Source organism: Sciurus carolinensis, chromosome 1, assembly GCF_902686445.1.
Source record: "Sciurus carolinensis chromosome 1, mSciCar1.2, whole genome shotgun sequence".
Classification (NCBI taxonomy): domain Eukaryota; kingdom Metazoa; phylum Chordata; class Mammalia; order Rodentia; family Sciuridae; genus Sciurus; species Sciurus carolinensis.
The window spans coordinates 184,576,110-184,597,575 of NC_062213.1; the positions used below are offsets into that span (position 1 = coordinate 184,576,110).

General features: G+C 45.9%; 1 protein-coding gene across 1 annotated transcript in view; it reads left to right on the forward strand.

Annotated features, from left to right (window-relative positions):
- The window catches only part of Csmd2 (CUB and Sushi multiple domains 2), a 553,852-nt gene that overhangs the window by 41,419 nt on the left and 490,967 nt on the right, over window positions 1-21,466 (forward strand). Inside the window, 1 exon segment of the mRNA XM_047516471.1 lies at window positions 17,549-17,765. Coding sequence (XP_047372427.1) covers window positions 17,549-17,765 — 217 coding nt within the window.

Consider the following 21,466-nt stretch of genomic DNA (forward strand, 5'->3'; position numbering starts at 1 on the left):
CTTGAGGGTCACCTCATGTCCATGATAGAGGCATTCACTTGGTATGCCCACAGAAGATGGTGCCCAGTCTTAGAACACCTTCATCTCTGCAGAGTAGTCTACTGGGAACCCTTCTGAGTTACCTCATGCTCAGGGTGCCTGTGGATGAACCTCTGTGCTGGAGCATGGAACTCTGGGACAGTGTTGTATAGATGGGGGCTGCAGCGGATGAATTGGGAGGATATGCAGGATGCATGAAGATCACTGAGGGCAGAACCGGATGCCAGGGGATTTGGTCTTGGATGGGGATGTCTTCTAGGCACAAGTCTGGGTCACTGAGGTTAGGTCTGAACCAGATGCCTCCAAAAACCCATTGTGCGTGTGTATGAGGAGGGGGCAGAATGGAGCTGCTAGGGTTTCCTTTAATAGAGACTTTAAGAGGAAACACATTTCTCCACTACTCCTGACACAATTTTTAGATTATCTCTCCACCCACTCAGATCTATTTTTCCTTCAGTTCATTTAAGCTGTGTGTGTATGTGTGTGTGTGTGTGTGTATGTGTGTGTATGTATGAGAGAGGGAGACACACACACACACACACAATGAGAGACAGTTTAAAGGAATTTACTAAAATAAAGTCACTTCCAAACCAAGATACATCATCTCTGTTCTTTCTCTGGAGGAAAGGGACAGAGGGACAAGGCCATAATGGAGGCTATCATGTCTGGCCTAGAAGAAATTCTTCTTAGTGCTCGTGGTCTTTGGCCAGTCCCGCCCTTCCTCCTTTTCTCCCTCCCTCTTGTCATCCCACAGAGGTGGTAGAGTGTATATGCTAAGATTTCAATCTCAGGAGTCAGACAAATCTTGAACCTTGGCTTTGCCAACTGTTATGCTATGTATGATCTTGAGTGAGTCTTTTGCTCTCAACCTCATTTGTTAAAAAGGGTCAAGAAAAATACCTACTTCACTGGTATATTGTAAGGTTTGAAAGAAATAATGCAAGTAAGGAACTCAGCATTGTGTGGGGCTCATGCTGTTTGATAAATGCAGGTGGAAATGCCTTCAACCTCCTACTTACTGACCTGTGCAACCTGTGCTGAGCCCTCAAGGATGTGGTGGTGCAAGAGGCAGGACATGCTCTGTGACCTCAAGGAACTCAGTCTGGTGGGAAGATGGGCAGGTGTCACCCAGGGTTCTCCCTCCCCAGTTCTAATTCCATGGTGGCTGACCTATGAGGCTCCTCCATTCAAAACTGCTTTCAGATGGAGCCATATCAACTGATTTGGCTTCCTGGGCACTCAGAAAGTTGGGTTCACATGAGTTGTGCTTTTATAAGTGCACTGTATTGGAGTTTGTTCATTCATTTGACAAATGATGACGTGGTGCCTACTATGTGCCAGGCACTGTTCTAGGTACTTGGGATGCATCAATGAATGAAACACAGAACATGTTCTCATGAAGTGAATATTCTAGAAGGAGGAAAAAAACAATAAACACAGTATGTAAGTAAATTACATAGTGCACTGTGGGATAATATATGCTATAAAAGAAATAAAACAGAGCAGGTAAGCAGGATTGGAGGTGCCAGGGATGGGAGTAAAGGTGGGTTGATACTTTACAGGGGGTGGTCAGGTAAACCTGGTACAAAAGGCTGTGCTGAGCAGACTTAATGGAAGAGAGTTTGCCTTATCTGGAGGAAAGATCTTTGTGAGAAGAAAGGAAAGCACAAAGCCCTTGAGGAGAGCATGCCCACATGCTGGAGGAGCAGGAAAGAGGCGAATGTAGATGAAGAGGAGTGAGCTAGGGAGGGAGGCTTGGGAGAGCAGAGGCGGTGTCTGTGTGGTGCCTGGCTTGTGTGGAAGCCCAGAGAATGTCCAATGAATGAAGAATCTGCTGGCATCTAGGCTGGTCTGAGCTGAGCCAGGCTGGGACTGACCGCGCCAATTAGCTTGAGTTTCTCTTTTGATAGGAGCAATTTGCAGATCACCAACAACTCATATAAAATTCAAATGTGAAGTTGGGGGCATGGAAGCACAAAGCCCTTTCCTTTGCATGTAAGAAGAGCAATACATCTGCTGGAAAGAAAGTGAAATTTCAGATGAACTTTGAAAGATTCATGGAACAAAAGTCTGGCATGGACTTGCCCTGTAGCTGCTCTGAATGTCTCCATGAGTGGAACCTTTGGAGTTCCAGATGTTCAGTCTGAAGCTAGGAAGGAGGAATGAGGTTAGGCCACCATAGAGGAAGGAGAAGCTGCACCTAGCAGCTGGGGACCACGTGTTATGTCCTTCTTGACTCCGGTCTTCATGTTGTCTGATTTGAGTCTTCTCATCCCTAATTTCCAGAGAGGTACTGTCCCACTCGCCCTCCTCCATTGGCTGCTGGGAAGTGACAGGAAGAGCACAGAAACACACCCAAGGGACCACCCAAACCTCCTGACAAACTACCTGCAGTGTTACCTCTGTTTCCATGTGGCCCCAAGGACCAAAGCCTCAGGCACTCAGGACCTGAAATTCAATGCTCTCTGTTCTCACCGCCCTCCATCAGTGTGTGTGTGTGTGTGTGTGTGTGTGTGTGACTCTTTCATTTCTCACCTGGTGCAGAATATCCTAGGAGAGATTGGACAGGCATCCCCAGTGACGTGGGGCCAGGAGGAGCAACCACCCTGAATGAAGGCATTAATGGTTCAGCACCACGGACAGCGGTCTTGCTCGTCAGCCACCTACCATTCACTTGGGTCAGTAGTCTCAAGAAAATCCATGGGAAGGTTCCATTTTATAGGTTTAGGGACTCTGAGGGGCTGCATACCTCTGGGTAGTAAGTAGCAAAGCAGAACTAAGAGCCCTGGTATTCCTGTTCTTTCCTCTGCACGTGTTAGGGGTTTTGTTTTTTTTTAAAATTAATTTCCACATGCAGGTCACATGAGAGCAAAGGGCTTAGAGTTGTCCATTTCCTTCAGAGATGAGACTAATTCTACTTTCTATTTTGTCTGTGTGTATCAGGCAAAATAGCAGGCGTGTTTTTAATGGGTAGAATAACAAATGAAATAAAATAAATAAATAAATAAAGCCAAAATAAATAAATAAAGGCACAATTTTAATCTATTTATTCAACAGATATTAGCTGAGCATCCTGGAAATGCCAAGTCCTGTGCTGGAGATTCAGTAGTGCGTTGGGTGTGGTTCTTGTCATCATGAGGTGCTCAGATTGGTGACAGAGACAGAGACACAAACTTGGTTTTATACTTTTGACAATTTACTTCAGTTTCCCAAGTTATTATTATTCCCCTCTGGGAAGTCTAGAGTGCACAGGCTTCCCTGTATGGTCTCCCATCTGATGCTCTACCAACTGAGGCAATGGTCCCTAGTGAATGATTGATCTGTGTGCTGAACCATTAATGCCTTCACTCAGGGTGGTTGTTTCTCCTGGCCCCAGGTCACTGGGAGGCCTGTCCAACTTCTCCTAGGATGCTTTGCACCAGGTGAGAGATGAAAGAATCAGACACACACACACACACACACACACACACACACACACACACACACACCACAGAGGATTTATCCCCCAAGTGACAGGCAATTGAGCAGAAACCTAGGCATTTGAGCTGAGATGATTGACCTTTGAGGAAAGGGGTCCCTGAAGCAAAGTTCTTTAACCCTTTGAAAGTGCTCTAGAACAAGGTATGGTTTATTACAATGGCCAAAAAAGCATCTATTTACTCTTTCCTTCCTCCCTCCCTCCATTCATCCATGAGAGTAATGGGTTAAGAAGACAGAATTTGGCAGATGGTTGCTTGGGCTTGTGTCCAGTGGACAGAATACTTAGTTTTCCTGGACCTCAGTTTTCTTATCTGTAAAATGAAAAGAATAATAACACCTATATAATAAAGTGGTGAGGATGGGATGAATTATTGTATGTAAAGTGCCTACGGCAATAGCACTTGGCACAGAAAACATGCTTAATAATCTATTATTATTAGAATGTCAGCTCCGTGAGGGCTGAGATAGTGCCCAGACACAGTAGGTGATCAGTACTATTTTTTAAGTGGGTAAATGAGTGAATCAAATCTTTGCTAAGCCCTAACTTTCAAGCCCTAACTTTTTAGTGGCTCTGCTCAGCCATGTCCCCTGGAACAAAGCCACAGCACAGGTATCTTCTCAGGTGGAATGAACTCAATGATTATTTCCTGTTTTCATTCTGAAAATCCCATACAGGAGTGGGACCAGCCTGGCAAAGACAACTATCCCCAGACACCCCTGGCCCCATCTCTTGGTGCCAGTCCAAGGACATGGCACAACTTGATGAGCAAGAGTCTCTGCCATCAGCAAAGCAGAGATGCCTGTGCTGGTGCAGGATTCCCATCAACACAGTGAACAACTCCTAGCTGGTGCTGGCTTGGGATGATGAAAAATGAGTTTCATCTGTATTGCCAGGCAAGGAAAATCATATTTGGTCCACAGTGGTGGCTTCTGTGTTCAGCATGTCCAGGAGAATCAGAGAGCCCTGAGGTGGAATTAGGAAGTGGAGCGGCATGGATTATTCCCACAGAGCGATTAGATACAGTACAGGACAGGCTTGCTGCATCCCCCCCATGCATTGTTCTGTGCCTTTGTCACCTGCACCCCAGCCTGAGAGGAGGACAGAAACCCTGTTTGTTTCCATGTCCCTGAGGCACAGCGACTGTGCTAAGCTCTTTTCAGTAAATCCCAGGCTCTGACCCGTGGCGTTAGGTACAGAGTGGAACCAGGACTGTAGCTTTGGGAGTGTGTCCCCAATGGCATGTGAAGCCCTTACAGCCTGGCAGAGGGCAAGGCTTTGGGGATGGAGAGCCTGAGCTTTGCTTTCCCACAGGTCTGGGTTTGAATCCCTGTTCTTCCTCGGCTACCTGTTTAACCTTGATAGAGTTTTTCGACATCGAGGCACTTTGGTGTCTTTACCCATAAAGTGATAAGGGGCAGGGTCGTAACAGTCTTGGCAAAGTGCAATATTAGTGCAGCAATTGGATACATGTCGATCTCTTTCCCAGACTACAAAGAAGCACCCGTTTTCCTAGGTGGTTTGTGCTCCCTTCCGTTCCCCTGAGATCTAACAGTGTGGCCTTCCTGAGCCATTCACCAAGAAGAGACACACTTAGTAAGATGGGCCAGGATTGTCTGTCCCCGACAGTCTGCTATGGACTCCTTGAGGGCGTGGATCTTCTCCCCCACCCAACACATGCACAAGAGCTTGGAGCTAAGCAGACCTAACCCAGACTGCCGATTGAAAGATGGAATTCGGCTTGGATCTCTGGGGTTCTTGTTGGAATCTGGGGAGTCCCTAACTTGGATGGGGAAAATTACATGTTTATTTGAAGCTTATTCTATCAATAATGAATATAGGCAACAAAGCACAGTAGTATTAGTAGTACCTGGGCATTTGTCACTGATAAAGTCACGGGGTATTTCTGTAGAACATTACAATTGGTGCAGACATCTCTACATGATTTTTATGCTTCAAGCTAGAGTGCTTATCAGGCCTGCTGCTAGATCTTGGTAATAATGCATTGATAAAGGACTACCTAGATTACTTTATGATAAAATTTCAAAATATTTTGAAAACTGTATTTCTGTATAATTGGTTTCCTTTGAAATGCTATGCACTTTCTTGTACACACACATTGAAAGACATTGTTTGAAAAAGAGGTCAGTAGGCTGGGAAAGGGGGCCATGGCACAACAAAGGTAAAGAAACTTCGGCTTGAAATGCACGGAAACAGCAGGGAGTTAGATTCCTAGGTACATTATTCTGGAGCGAGAATTTCCAGCTTTCATTAGGAATTCCAAGATGGCTAGGAATTAGACCAGTGGTTCTCAACTGGAGGTGATTCCCTGCCCCTCTTTCCCCACAGGAGACATTTGACAATGTCTGGCGAGATATTTTTGGTCATCACATCTGTGAGTTGCTATTGGCATCCTAGTGGGTAGCGACCAGGGACACTGCTACACATCCTCTGTGCCCAGGACACACCCCACAGCAAAGAATCATCCCTCGTTGACTGTCCGCCATGCTCAGGCTGGGAAAGCCTGCTAGCTTATTAGCCATTAATGGAAATCTCTCTGGTTATTAAGATCTACAGGGAAAAAAGTCAGTGCACAAATTTATTAGAAACTCCTGTTCTCTCAATCCACACCTACTGCATATCCACAATACGCACCAGATTGTGGACTTGGCACTAGGATGACAGAGAGGTGAGGGATCCTGGGATAGCCCTCGGTCTGCCTCAGTAAGGCATGTGGCCTTGCAGTTATGTGCAAGGTGCTTGCACAGCGCTCCTGGGTGGCCACTGGGTTCCAGGCCATGTGCTGGGCTCTGGGCCTCATGTTTTCCTCTTATTTGACCTTGAGGTGTCCTCGGGAGAGTGGCTGTAAACTCAGCTCTTCCTTGGTGGTCAAGGATGGGTGCAGTGTGCCTGCCCTGGGGTACCTCTTTATCTTGGCAGACCGAAGAATGCCCAAGTGTCCAACCTGTGACCCTCTTATAGGTGACTTGTTTATCCTGGCACATGCCCTTGTGTCTGCTGTCTGAAGGGTGTCTAGTTTGCTCCTCCCAAGTCCCACAGGAGAGCTCTGACCAGCAGAGTTAGGTCTGGGTGTGTCAGTCAGGTGAGGCACACAGGAGATGGCTCCACAGAACACTTGAAATAGCAGCAGCAGTTTTGAGTGCTTCCAGATCTCAGAAAGAAGAGGGCCACATGCTTGCAAGGCTGTTTGCAAGTGGGGAGCCATCGGGGACATGCTCAACCAGTGGGAAGTAGGATAGAGAGAGATGGATGATGGGTTGAGGCAATTATGGGGTCCAGAGCTTTATCTAAGTGTTTGAATTGAGGGTTTAGAGCAAGCAGGCACAAGTTCAGGAGGTCACATTGTGACTAAGGAGGTTCGCTGTGGCATATCTATGTAGTGCATAGGTAGGGTGTGGGACAAGTCAATGGGACAAGTCAAGTAGGCCATATCTAGCTGTCCCATGGTAGGTAGTCATATGGAAGCTGATGCATAAAGCAGTTATCTGGATGATCACATTGGGGAACCAGGAGGAGGTGACGAACTGGAAACAGTCAAGGGTGACAGAGCCCCAACTTCCAGTGTGAGAAAGTCAAGCCTATATTCCTCCTGGAGGCAGAGTCAACATGAAATAGTAATTCCCTGTGTGGGGGAGCCATGGAACGGAGCAGAATGTGGTCTCTACCTGTACGGAATCCACATCTCAGGAAGACAGACTCCAAACAATGTGGCGACATGGTCCAGGAGCCAGGGTAGACCAGGACTCCTGAGAACACATGGCGGGTGTATGAGGGAGAGGAGCGCAACTTAGTGTGGTGGCCAGGAAGCTGTGACCTCTGTGACCTAGAGGATGAGTAGTAGTGAGCGTAGGAGACAAAGGATGCTGCAGTCAGAGGGAACAGCAAGACTCGGTGGGCAACGGGGCAGAGCGGCAGGGACCAGCGGGAGCCTGCTCTGGCTGGAAGGTTCCCCCGAGGGAAGGCAGCAGGAGGCGGGGCCAGCTCATGGGGAGAGTTGCTCGCCATATTTAGGATCTGGAGCTTTATCCAGAGGAGGCATTGAAGGGTTTTAAGCAAGACTGGCAAATTTTTGTTTCTTTGAAAGACACAGATTGGGAAAGAAGAGGTCTGGAGTTGGGTGGATGGTTGTTTCTGTGGGTTCATGGGGAGGGGAAAGAGAGAGAGAGTCAGAGACAGAAACAGAGACAGAGACAGGGACAGATCTGCCTGGAAAACGAGGAGGCCTTCCGAGGAGGTGCTATGTGAACTGAATCTGAAACAGTGAGCAGGAGTCGCTAGGTAAGGACAGCGGGGAGAAGCTTTCCAGGCAAAGGGCCAAACACTGCGAAGGCCTGAAAGGGCCTGGGGTGTTTGCAGATGATGAGCTGTTCGGAATGACTGAAGTACACAAGCTGAGGGGGAGAGGGGCTCAGATGAGGCTGGTTGCCAGCACCCCTGACGACCAGGTTCTTGGTCCTCTTCTGTGGGGTCATTGTAGAGGGCCAGTGACCCCTGCCTCTCCCATCTGCAGACAAGGTGCCCCTGCCAGGAGGCATGCATGCAAGTTGGGCCAGAGGCCAACTGTGGTCTTGACGTGTCCAGGGGTGTTCCGTGTGGCAGCCGAGACACCTGCAGGGCGCGATGACTTCCCCAGCACCGCTGCTCTCCTCCCTGCTCCCTTTTAGGGCTGCTTCATCCGTTGCATGGCCTTGACAAAGCCGCATCTCCAGCCCACATTGCACTCCCAAGCACCCGTCTACAGCCTAATTGCCTTCTAGCCATCTTTAGAGGAGGTCCCCCTGGCATCTCCAACTAAATCTGTCCCAAATTGACCTTATCAGTCAATAAATATTTGCAGAATCAAATTGAATTTTCCTGCCAAACTTCTCAAAAGAGTTATCTCCTTGAAATTATCATTATGTGTAGACAACATGATTGTGTACCCAAAATGCCCAAGGGGATCAACTGAGAAAGCTTTAGAATGAATAAGAGTTCAGAACCCTGGTTGGATGTGAGATGAATATATAAAAATCAATAACATTTCTGTATATCAGTAATAACCAGTTAGAAAAAAATAATGGGAAAAATGTCATTTAGTAGAGCAACGAAAAATACAAAAACTATACTGGAATAACCTTAACAAGATGTGCCTGGGACCTATATAAAGAAAAGTACAAATCTTCACTGAAAGATGAGCTGGCATTTATTGATCATTGACAGTGTGCCAGGCACTGTTCTGGGTGGTTAGCAATTTGGCAGATAGTATCACATTCATCCGTGCAACCATCCTAGAAGCAAGTTTGAAGATGTTGAAACTAGGGTTTAAAGAGTTTAAATGGTATTAAGTGGCAAACCTGAAGTTTGAACCCAAGACTTTGGCTTTCAAAACCTCTACTTCCGACCTTTGCACTAAGCCACCTCCCAAGCAAGCCATAAACATATAGACAAATGAAGTTGGCAGGTGTCTGAAAATCATATAGCATGAGTTCGCTTGATTCAATCGCTCATTCAAGAACCATGTACCAAGTGTCTGTTGAGGACAGGTACTGAGCTAGGCGCTGGAGAAAAATATATGGATAAAATCTCCAGGAGTCTACTGGCGAAGATGGCCACAGAAGCATGGTGGGACCTCCGGCGAGGCCAGTGGTGTGCGTGGTGAATGATGGGGAAGTGCTGGGAGGATGCTGGGAAATTCTGAGGCTGCCTCTGCAAGAGGTAACAAGTCTTGAAGTGCTTGGAGTGAGCTGGCTGCTGCACAGAGAGCTGGGTGGGCCATTGCCATCCATGCCTCCGTGCAGCCCACCACTCTTCAATGAGCATCTACTAAGTGCCAGGTGCAGGCCTGGGGGCTGGAGGTAAAGCAGAGGACAGAACGGTGCCCTGCTCTCATGGGGGTGCATTCTAGTGGTGGCGGCCAGGCAGAACATGACAAGACGATGGCTCAGGGAGCATCTGGGAGGCATAGCAGCCAGATCACAGGGACAAGAGACAGGGGGCAGTGGGACACCTGCTGACTTGGGTCTTTGGAGGCCACAGCAAGGGCTTTGGCTTGTCCACTGGGTGAGATGAGAATCCAACTAATCTCCAAGAGAAGACTTTCTCAGTGCAAATGAAGGGACAGTATTGCCCAGGAAGAGGGAAATGTGGCTACCTGTGAACGTTGGACGTTTAGTCTCCATGAGCCCTCTGGACAGCACAGAAGGCACCCAGCAAGGCAGAAAACAGTGTTGACAGCAAACACAACGGACGATCAGAACGCTGATTCTCTAAAGAGTTAGTATGAATTGACAAGAGAACAGTAAGGCCTTACACAAGGTCTGAGTACATAAAATGTAGAGACTTCTCTATATCAAGCATAATAAAATTAAAAGACTGAAACAACTATAAAACATACCTGCGGCACATATTTATTCAACAAATATTAACCGAGCATCCATGAAATGCCATATGATGCAGAGGATTTACTCTACTATATTGTATTGTATTGTATTATTTTACATTATATCATATCATATTATATCAATAAGAAAAATCAATGCCACAATGAAAAATGACCCAAAGATTTCATCAGTTAGTTCCCAAATTCAAGAATTAAATTTTTTTTACGTTGAAAAGATGTGGAATCTGAACCATAAAAAAATGCTAACTGAAACATGCTAGACTTTTTTTTTTTCAGGTAAAAACTTCTCGATAAGATAATCCACAATGCTGGCAAAATGCATTGACATAGGTGTTCCTAGACATGGCTCTTGGGAATGTAATCAGTGCATGTTTTCTAGAAAGGATTTTGGTGTCCCGAGCCAAAGAGCCAAAGCCTCAGAAGTGTTCATGCCCTTTGACCCAGGAGCCTGCACTTTGGGAACCTGTGCTAGGGCATTTGTCCAAAAACAAATGAATGAAAAACAACCCAAGGAGTCCAGTTCTCTGAGGTTGTTCTTGAGCCACAGCCTTGGTCTTGGCCTTCTTTAGTAGTTGCATCACCAGAGGCTCAAAGCATGGGTGAGAGCAGGCAGGCCACCATGTCTATGGGATGGAAATACAAGGGCCCTCTTGATGGACGTTGGCAGCAGCTCTTCCATGTATGGGGCAGCATTTCGGTGATTGGAGATTGCCTTTCACCTGGAAAAAATCCACATTTCATGGGCATTAAAGGACACACAGCCATGTGGCATGGACTCATTTCAGTCTGGAGTCCTGTACTGCTTCAAAACTTTCCCAGCTCATGAACATCTATTTGAATTCAGGAGACTTCCAAACAAGCCAGGCTTCTAGCCCTTTCTAACCATCCCTGACAGTGCCTGTCACAGAGGTCAGCCAGCCTAATAGGGATAGTACCCCACCAGAAAGCAAAGCTGGACACAATTACCGCATAAGTGAACATTCATTCTGGGACTCTGGCCATGGAAAAACATTTTCCACTGCACTGACCACCATCCTGTCACCAGACTAGCTGAGGGTCCAGGTCTTATTTATAACAGAATATTAAAAAAAAAATCCGGAAACCATTTAAATGTTTGATGATAGGAGAATGGTTGCGTAAATTCTAGTATAAACATACATTGGGATGTGGTGCATCCATTTAAAATGCTGTTTATGAGCAGATTCAACTCTTGGGAGAAGACTCATGTTATAATGTTTACTGAATTGTTACGAAAGAGAACCAAGAAATGACCTGAATGGCCATCAGCAGAGGAGTGGTTGAATAAATTGAGATATATCCGTGCCAGGGAATAGTGTGCATTTATATAAAAAAAAATCAGTTAAATTTGTATCTACTGACCTGGAAGCTGTCCCCAACGTATTGTTAAGTGAGAAAGCAAGCTGCAGAGAAATGAGCTGAACTACCATCTCACTTTCAAAACAAAATAATAAAAATCGTCCCAAAATGTGTCCATATGTTTGCCTGAGTCGGGAGGGGCACAGATCTGGCTGTTAACTTCAGGAACTTGGGATAGGCCCTAAGGGAGGAAGGCGGGAGATTAATTTTTCTTTACACTTGTGTTGCATGCACCCGTATCGATGTGATTACAAATGCCTTTTGTAATTTAAGATTTAAGAATAACTTACTGTAAAAAGAGCTCCCCAAATTATATGTGCAATATTATCTCAACAACATGAAATATGCATGGAAAATTATAGAAAAAAAATGAAAATATTAATAGCAGTTGCCTCTGGAAGGAAAGTGAGATTGCATTTCCCTTTTTACAGTCTTGACTGTATTTTCTAAATTTGCTACAATGAGCAATGTGTATGTTATTGTTTAAAATATAATGGCCTTGCAAGGTGCGCCAGCCCATCCTGCCTCTACCGCTTACACACCCGCCTCTCCCCACCTCGCCCCCTCCCACCTGCCTTTGTTGAAATGGATGTCTCCACTGAGCAGATGATTATTGAATTCTAGGCCCTGGAGATGCGCCAGAGAGCGGGACAAAGCTCCCACTCTCTGTGTTCTTATTTCCAGAGGGACCATCAAGCCAAGTGACCTCATCTAAGACCCTTGTCTGAGTCTCTCAATGGTGGCCACCACCTGTAGTCACCTTCTCCTAATGGATCTTGTCCCTGGATCTGCTGTTGTACCTGTCCCCTGCCCCTCCTCTTGCTATCTTTCCCATCCCATGGGAAATATGCTGAGCACCCTTCACTTCTTGCTCTAGATTCTTCTTGCAGAAGACACCATTCATACCCAGATTCTGAGGCAGAATCTCTAGGTAGGCCTGGGCGGGGCTGAGCTGAGGCAGGTGTGCAGGGTGCAGGGGATGGTGGTGAATGTTGGCTTCAACAGTTGTCAGGAATGAGCGAGGGTGCACCATGCTGTGCAGCCCCTGTGGGATCTTCAGGGTCACTCTCTGTACCCCTTAGCACAGTCCCTCCCTGTGGACGGATGGATTCCCTTGTGTCTCGTCTGTGATCTGGGCCCCATGACTTTATCATAGGGTCTCACCTACAGGACTGAATGGATGCCTGGCATGGTGCAGTGATGTCACCAGGCAAGCTTTAGGGACATGAACCATGGAGATCAGGTGCCTGTGAGGGAAGTTCACACAGGAGTCCCAGAGCCCCTTTCAAAGTCATGAGGGTGGAAGTTTTATTTCATTCTTATCACAGTCAGGTGTTTCTCTAGTTTCTTGGCCACTCCTGTCTTCTCTTAGATCCCAATTTTTCTCTATTAAGGATGTTACTTTTCTATCATTTTCATAGGCATTTTGATTTTGTTTCAATTTTGACCTAGTTTTTAGGTAAAAGTATCAATCTTGTAGTCTCTTCCACAGCTTTTCTGTTTAGAAAATCATAGTCAGATAATTAAATTATCTAAGTTTTCTTTTAAGTATTTGTTTTTAACATTTAACTCTTTGCTGCATCTGGGACTTATTTTGGTCTATGGCATGAGTTGAGGACACAATTCAATTTTTCTCTGAATAGTAGTAGTTGTACCTGCAAATATCCTTTTCTCATTATTTTTTTTGAGGTACTGGGGGTCAAAAACTCAGGGCCTCACACTTGCCAAGCAAGTACTCTACCACTGAGCACCACCCCCAGTCCTTATATTGTTTTGAGACAGGACCTCACTAGGTTGCCCACGGTGGCCTTGAAATTGTGGTCCTCCTGCCTTAGCAATCTCAGTAGCTGAGATTACAGGTGTGTACCATTGTGCCAGGCCTCACTGATTTCTTTTCTTTTTTTATTAAATTTTTAATTTGTTCTAATTAGTTACAAATGACAGTAGAATGCATTTATGCATTTTGATAGATCATGCATAAATGGAGTATAATTTCTCATTTTTCTGATTGTACATATTGTAGGATCACATCGATCATGCAGTCATATATGTACATGAGGTAATAATGTCTGTTTCATTCTACTATCCTTTCTAACCCCATACATCTTCCCCTTCCTTCACTCCCCTCTGACTAATCTAAAGTAACTCTGTTCTTCCCTACTCACTGCCCCCACTATTGTGAATTAGCATCCACATATCGGAGAAAATATTCAGCCTTTGGTTTTTTGGGTTTGACTTATTTCACTTAGCCTGATATTCTCCAACTCCTTCCATTTACCAGCAAATGCCATAATTTCATTCTTCTTTAAAGCTGAGTAATATTCCATTGTGTGTGTGTGTGTGTGTGTATATATATATATATATATATATATGTATATATATATGCCACATTTTCTTTCTTAATTCATCTGTTGAAGGACACCTAGGTTGGTTTCATAGTTTAGCCATCGTGAGTTGAGCTGCTGTAAACATTGATGTGGCTGTGTCAATGTAGCATACCGATCTTAAGTCCTTTGGGTATAAACCAAGTTGTAGGAGACCTGGGTCAAATGGTGGTTCCATTCCAAGTTTTCTGATGACTCTCCATACTGCTTTCCATAATGGTTGAACCAATCTGCAGTCCCACGAGCCATGTATGAGTGTACCTTTTCCCCCACATCCTCGCCAACATTTATTGTTGCTTGTATTCTTGATAATTGCCATTCTGTTTTATTATTATTTTTTAATTTATTTTATTTATTCTAATTTATTATACATGACGGTAGAATGCATTTATACATTTTGATAGATCATGCATAAATGGAGTGTAATCTGATTGAATCGAGATGAAATCTTGGTTTTGATTTGCATTTCTCTGATTGCTAGAGATGTTGAACATTTTTTCATATATTTGTTGATCAATTGTGTATCTTCTTCTGTGAAGTATCTCATTGAATTTTAAAATATTTCCTTATATATATTTTTATGTTAAGACTATTCTTTTGTGTGTGCGTTCTCCCCAGGCTGGGGGGTGCTGGAGATTGAACCCAGGACCTTGTGCATGGGAGGCAAGCACTCTACCAGCCGAGCTACATTCCCAGCCCAACACTGTTCTTTTATTACTGTTCACTCTGGTATCACCTCCACATCACTTTCAGTGGTCACTCATGATGCTATTTAATATCCTATAGCACGGAACTACGAAATTCACTGAGTTTTTTTTTTTTTTTTTTAAATGCGCTGTCCCTAATAACCTATTTTTCCAGTTAAACTTAGGTATCATTTTACCAAATTTAAAACAGGTCATTGGGCTTTTGATCAGAAAAGCCTTAAGCTTATAAATTAATATCTCAATAACTTTCCAAGAGGTTAATATTATAAATTAACCTTTCAGTAGTTAGTCTTTCCACTCAAGATTGCACTGTGTCTCTCCAATTATTTGAAAATGTTTCATCCTTCTGCAAAAAATTATTTTCAGATAGTGCCTATACATTTCTTACTAAGTTTATTTCTATGTATTATATGCACTTTGTAGTTACCATAAGCAAGAACATTAGTCTAATATTTTATCTGTTGCTGGCATGCAGGGTTGTTATTGATTTTTGTATGTTATTTTGCATTTGGCTACTATACTGAAATTTCTTATTAGTTCTAATCACTTTATAATCGATTCTCCTGGGCTTTGTAAGTATATTAATGTATCATTTGCAAGCCATCTTTTTGCTTCCTGCTTTCTCATTTCTCTTTCTTGTGTTTCATGGGTTAGCTCTTCCAATAAGGCATGAAGTCCCGGGGGCAGGAAGGTGGAATCTCTCTGTCTTGTTCTGGATCCTAATCAGATGTTTCGCCCTAAGTATGATGTAGGGTATTGTTAAAAAATGGATGCTTTACCATGGAAAGGACATATTCTCTTTCCTAGTTCTGAATACTTATTTTAATCAGAGTTACATGTTTAATTTTATTAAATGCCTCTTTAGAGTTTATTCAGAAGCCCTTAACTTTTTTTTTCTCCTTTAATGGGATAGTTTGTATTAAGAGATTTCTTAATATTAAAGTCATTTTAGAGATTAAGTGCCCTTTGTCAGTTAATCCCTAAAGTGGCTTTAAAAAAAGATAGTGTTGAGTCAATTTATCAGCATCATGGTGAAGAAAGTGGACGACTTGTGTTGAAATCCCACCTCTGAGTAACAGTGCCCTGGGCCCCCTTCCCTAATTTCTCTCTGCCCTAGTTCTGCATCTGTAAAGTGGAGATGATGTTAATAGCGCCAACCATGGGTCTGTGGTGAATGATAAGCCAGCCAGTGTAGGTCAAGGTCTGAGGAGAGCATCTAGCCAGACACTGAATAAATGCAAGAGCTCTATTAAGTTATTGGGAAGTGACCATGGGCCTGCTGCTGAGCTCGGGGTGGGAGCGGAAGGTGGAAAACTCACACAGGGTGTCCACTGTCACGGAGCCCGCAGTCTGGGGAGAAGATGCTCACGAAGCCATCAACACATGGAAGCATGGAGACTGCTCCTGTGCTCAGTGCTGCCAAGCAGAGGTTACGACAGAAGATAATGGGCAGGGGGAGGTGGCCTGGCCAAGGAGGGACACTAGACTGAGGTCTGAAAGGTGAGCGGGCCAGGAAGGAAGGAAGAGCGTTCTAGCAGAGCCAACAGCACATGCAAAGGGCACGTGACTGTGCAGTCAGCGTGCAGGTGTGCAGCCCAGGAGGCAGGTGTTTGGCTGGAAGGCTGGTGGATATGCGCAAGAGGTCCAACCATGAAGAGACCCTTGTAGACCTTCTGTGTTTTTCTCCTTATTGAAGAGCAACGAGAGGACAGTGAAGGTGTGCAGCCGATGGGACTGGGGAGGCCTGACCAGACTTCTATTTTGAAATGATGCTCTCAGCTGTAGGGTAAAGAATGAGTTGGCCAGGGCCAGAGTAAATGGGACTCACCAACTGGGAATTATGGGAGGTGAGCAAAGAGCTCACAGGGTGACACATTGACCAGAGGGTTGGGAAGGAGAGGGAGTGCTTCTCTAGACAAAGCAATGGAGGTACCGTTCCATCCGGGAGCTAGGGAGCAACGGAAGAGCAGAGTGGGCGGGGATATCAGAGCCTGTGCCTCCCAAAGGAGATGGGTCTTGACGGGAGGGGTGGCGCCTGGCCCGGACTGCGCAGTTGTGTGTCATCAGTGCATGAGCAGGAGGCCCTCCAGACTAGAGGGAGAGGAGGAGAGGCCCCGACGCTGAGCGGGAAAAGGAGAGGGGAAGGGAGCAGGAGAACACAGTGGTGTGGGAGGAAGCCCAGGGCATGGCTGCTCTCAGCGGGGTCCCCAAGCATCTGCTCAGCGTGTCACCAGGAAGCAGGTGGAAATGCAGACCCGGCCCCTCCCACTGCTGTCCGTCAACTCCTCTCTTGAGCCAGATTCGAAGGTGACGCGCACACCCTTAGGTCACAGAGGCTCTGGCCTGGGGAAGAGGGTGGGTGACAGCAGTAGCGGTAGCAAGAGGCCAGTGGGCGTGAAGGTGAAATGCCACCCGGTGTACTAGTGGCCGCCTCGGTCTGTTCCGGTGGATCACAGTCCCGGAAGGCAGAACTGAGGGGCTGGAGGGTGGGTGGGAAGTGAGGACGAGGAGACGGCATGCGTCTTCTAGCTCTCTAGGGAGGCGGCTGCGGGAGGGGTGGAGTGGAGTGTGACAGTCTTGAGTACGTTCAGCTGGGACGTTTCCCGGGGGGAGGAGATGACAGAACAGGTTCAAGGAGAAGCAGGTTCTTGAATAGTAGGGAAGAATGGAGTGAACGGGCCTGTGGGAAGGGTGACATGTTGATGGACAGTGGTTCCTCTGAGGGAGGACGGGGACAGCTTGAAGGGCTAGAGCTGGCATAAGTGGGGAATCCCGCTGGCGACTTCTGTTCTCTCTGGAGGGTTTGGGGAGAGGACATTAGCTGAGAGTCGGGCCACAGGGAGGAGGTTTGAATGGCCCTTGGGCACTTGATGTCCTAATGTCCCCGTTCAGCCTGGTTGTTTTGGAGTTGAAGCTCTCTGAACCTCAGTGTCCTACCGCACAAACTTGTTTGAAGACATGAAGAAAGCAATGCACAGTTTATCATCTGGTCACAGGTGATCATTGGTCACCCATCTTCCCTTCCTCTGGGGCAAGCATAGGGTTAGTCCATAGGAAGCATCTGGAAGTGGGTCAGTGATTCTTGAACACATCATTCCCATCTTTCTAGAAGCTTCTATAAGTTCCTCTGGCCACACTGAACTCTTTCCTTTCTTTCTCCCAGGCCAGAACTGCACATTCCAACTGCAGGGTCCCAATGGGACAGTGGAGAGCCCAGGGTTCCCGTATGGCTACCCCAATTATGCCAACTGCACGTGGACCATCACCGCCGAGGACCAGCACAGGATCCAACTCGTGTTCCAGTCCTTCGCCCTGGAAGAGGACTTTGATGTCCTGTCAGTATTTGATGGCCCACCCCAGCCGGAGAACCTGCGAACCAGGTACCACCCTCCCCACATGCCCTGGGGCACACAGCTGGGTCCTAGCCAAGCTGCAGAGAGGAGGAGGTTGCTGGACTGGGGTGAAAGACTCCTGGTCATCAGCACTGACTTCTGTTTTAGGAGGCCCTCCTTCCACTCCTCTACTTTTTTTGAGGTTCCTAATTTCTTTCCCCTACTTCTAAGTATCTAATCGGCAGGACTCATCAGTAGGACATTTGGGAAAACCAGATGGAAAACATAAAAGGATTATAGAGAAATGCAGATCTTCCTATTGAAACTGGCTTTGCATGTATGTGTGGGCATCTGTTGGTGTGTATTCTTTGCACAGACAGAAATATTTATTTCTTTTCCTTTTGGACCCCACAGATGTGGGGAATGAAGCCTGTGGGTGATGAGTAGTGAATGTATCTTGCATCCCGTATTCGAAATCATGAATATTTTGCTGAGATTTGCCTTGCATTTGGGTGGCCTTGACTGTGGGTGTAGAATTGGGAGCTTGGCAGATGAACAGACAAAGAAAATATGGTATAAATACACAATGGAGTTTCACACAGCCATGCAGAAGAACGAGATGATGGCATTTGCTAGTAAGTGGATGGAAAAGGAGAACATCCTGCTGAGTGAAATAAGCCAAACTCACAAATTCAAGGGTCAAATATTTTCTCTCATATAGGAAAGCTAGATGAAATAAGTGGAAAAAGCAGTCAGGGGACCCCACAAAAATAGTAGGGAGATCAGAGAGTAGCAGAAGCAAACTGAGGAGGGATAGGAAAGGCAGGGGACTTCAGAATGAAATGGAACAAGTTATGCCATGGACGTACGTGAACGTACCACAGTGATCCACCTGTATACCTAGCTATAAAGCACCGGCCTGAAAACATAGACGCATAGAAGGAAGACCAGCAGGGTAGAAGGGGAGCAGGGGTGGGAGAAGGGGAGGGAGGAGGAAGTACTGGGAGCTGGCGTGTCTGTCAAAGTGAACCCCACTCCTGGGTGTAACTGTGATGTGCTAATGAAAGCATTTTTAAAAATTGGGACTCTGGGTAAGTTCTCACCCTCTGAAACCCCGTCCCAGCAGAGGGAAGATGAAACTGTGGAGCAGGTGAGATGGCCGTCCTGTGCCCCGAAATGCATCCCAGGGAAGAAGGTTCACACACGAGGAGGGAGACAGGGCGCCAAAGCTTCTACTCTCTGCAGGAAGGGAAGACATTTGGGGGACATTTGGGGGTGAAGGCGAAGACCCCAAAGTGATAGCTCTGCAAGTGTCATTGGCCTGAAGGGCTGCCTTCTCTATCATGAGCCTCGCCCCTGTCCTACCGCCAGGCTTCCCGGCCCCTCAGGGAGCCCAAGGGTTAATGGCTTCCCAGTCAAGCTCCGGGGAGTCCAGGTGCTGACTGCTTCCAATGGCGGGGCACACTGCTGGGCATTCCCAGCCAAGGGTCCATCTCCAAGCTTGTTTAAGATGCTCCCAGCCCCTGGCCTCTGGGTTCCTGGAGCCCGGTCGCAACACATCTTCAGGGTGGACCCTGCCCTCTTCTCTCCCTCTCCCTGCCCTCAGGCAGTGCGCAGGTGAGGTGGGAGCGCTGCAGCAGGGGTCTAACCCAGTCAGGTTAGACAGGGCTTATCCATCTTCCCTGGAGACTGGCAGAGTGCGGCACACACGGGTGTTCAGTGAAACTGCATTAAAGGGACAAGAGCCCTCTTGGTTCATTGGTTCCACAAATATTTCATGAGCACCTACTATGTCCTGACACTGTCTGAGTGCTGGAAACACAGCAGTGAGCCCAACGAAGCCCCTGCCTTCACGGAGTGTAGGTGCAAACAGGAAGACAGGCATGGACACACCCCGCCCGTTGGCCTAGGGAGACGAAGCATGCACCTGGGGTCCAGGAGTAATGGTGGGGTTGTCTAGATCAGTGTGGGAAGGCCTTTTTAAGGGGAGGACAGCAGAACTCTGGAGGTATCACGAGTGGCATTTCTATATGGGCATCTGGGGAACACTTCCAAGCTATGGGTGTAGGAAATATAGAGGCTTTTGAGAAGGTGACCCTGCCCCAGCACAGCCCCCCCTGGCCAGCCAGCCATGTTTGAGGAAGAGGCTCTGAGGCTCTGTGCCTAACCCAACCCTGCTTGGGTTCCTCACCTGGTCATCTTCGTGGTCTGCTCATTTCAGTAGCAGTCAAGGGCATGAAGGCACCACCAAGGGGAAGGGCTGGCAGGAGCCCGCTGCCTCTCAGCAGTCCTGAAACCAGGAGCTCCTGCCCTGGGCCACTCAAGAGCAGGAAATGAGCCCAGAGGAGCCCAAAGGACAGTCAGAATAACACTGGAACTTGCCGTCCTTGGAGGTGTTGGAGTGGAGCTTCTTTAGGGCCGTGGACCTTTGGATCTTTGTGAAGGTTTTTCTTGATCCTTGGTTATTAGTCTACTCAGGTCTTCTTTTTCTTCATGAGTCAGGCCTCGTCTGCGCGCCGGTCTAGGAACTCACTCATCGGTACCGCTGAGTGTACGCACCTGACTTTTGTACTGTCCGTCTTTATAGTATCTGGGATGCCTCCCTCTCTCCATCTTCTGTGCTTTGTGTTTTCTTTCTTTTACTTCATTAGTTTTTCCAGAACTTTGCCTATTTTATTGGCCTTTTAAAAGTTCCAGTGCTGGGGCTATCAATTTTATTCTTTCTCTATTATCTAACATATTGATTTCTGCTTTTATCTTTATCCATTCTTTTCTCCCACTTACCTTAGGCTGATGTTGCTCTTTTGCTGATTTCGTGAATTGAATTAGTTCCATTATTTCTTGTTTGATAATAAAAACATTAAGAGGCATTTTCCCCTAAGTACAACTTTGACCATATCCCATAAATTTTGATGGGTAGTTGTTATTTCAGAAAGAGTTTCTAATTGCAGTTTTGTTCTTTGTTTGACTCTAGGGTTTTTTTTTTTTTTTTGTTCCTCAAATTTTCAAGTAATATTTGCTTATACTTAAAAAATATTATCTAGTTTTATTGCATTAAGATCACATAATGGTTTCTACTTTGGAGAATTTGTTACTTCCCCCTCCTTTGTATAAGATCATTTTTTGGTGAATGTTCTATGCCTATTGGAAAAGAACAGATATTCTAGAGTCAGAGGGTAAAAACTCGTGTTATTCATGTCATGCCGTTGCTCTGATTCCTTACTTGTTGCAAAATTGGTATTTGTTAAGACCAATATATTGGTCTCACATTTTCACTCTTTTTTGTTTTTCAATTTCTTCCATTATTTCTAAGTTTTAATGTTAAAGATTTTGATGCTGGGCTGAGGTCGTGGCTCTGTGGTGGAGCGCTTGCCTAGCATGTGTGAGGTACTGGGTTCAATCCTCAGCACCATGTGAAAATAAATAAAATAAAGGTAGTGTGTCCATCTACAACTAAAAATATTTTTAAAAGATTTTGATGCTGTATCTTTGGCACAAAATAATTTTAAACATCGGATCTTCACAGTGAGTTTTATATTTTTCCAACATAATTATCTTTATCCCTTGAAGATTTTTACCTTAAATTCTACTTGGAAACTAATATTGCCACCTTCCCCTTCCCTTTTTCTTTTAGTTTTGAATTTATTGGGTCCCTCTTTGCCAGTTCCTCTATCTTTAGTACATCTGTCATTGTCAAGGGATAGTTCCTAGTACAAGATAGAGTTGGATTAAAAAAAAAACAAAAAAAA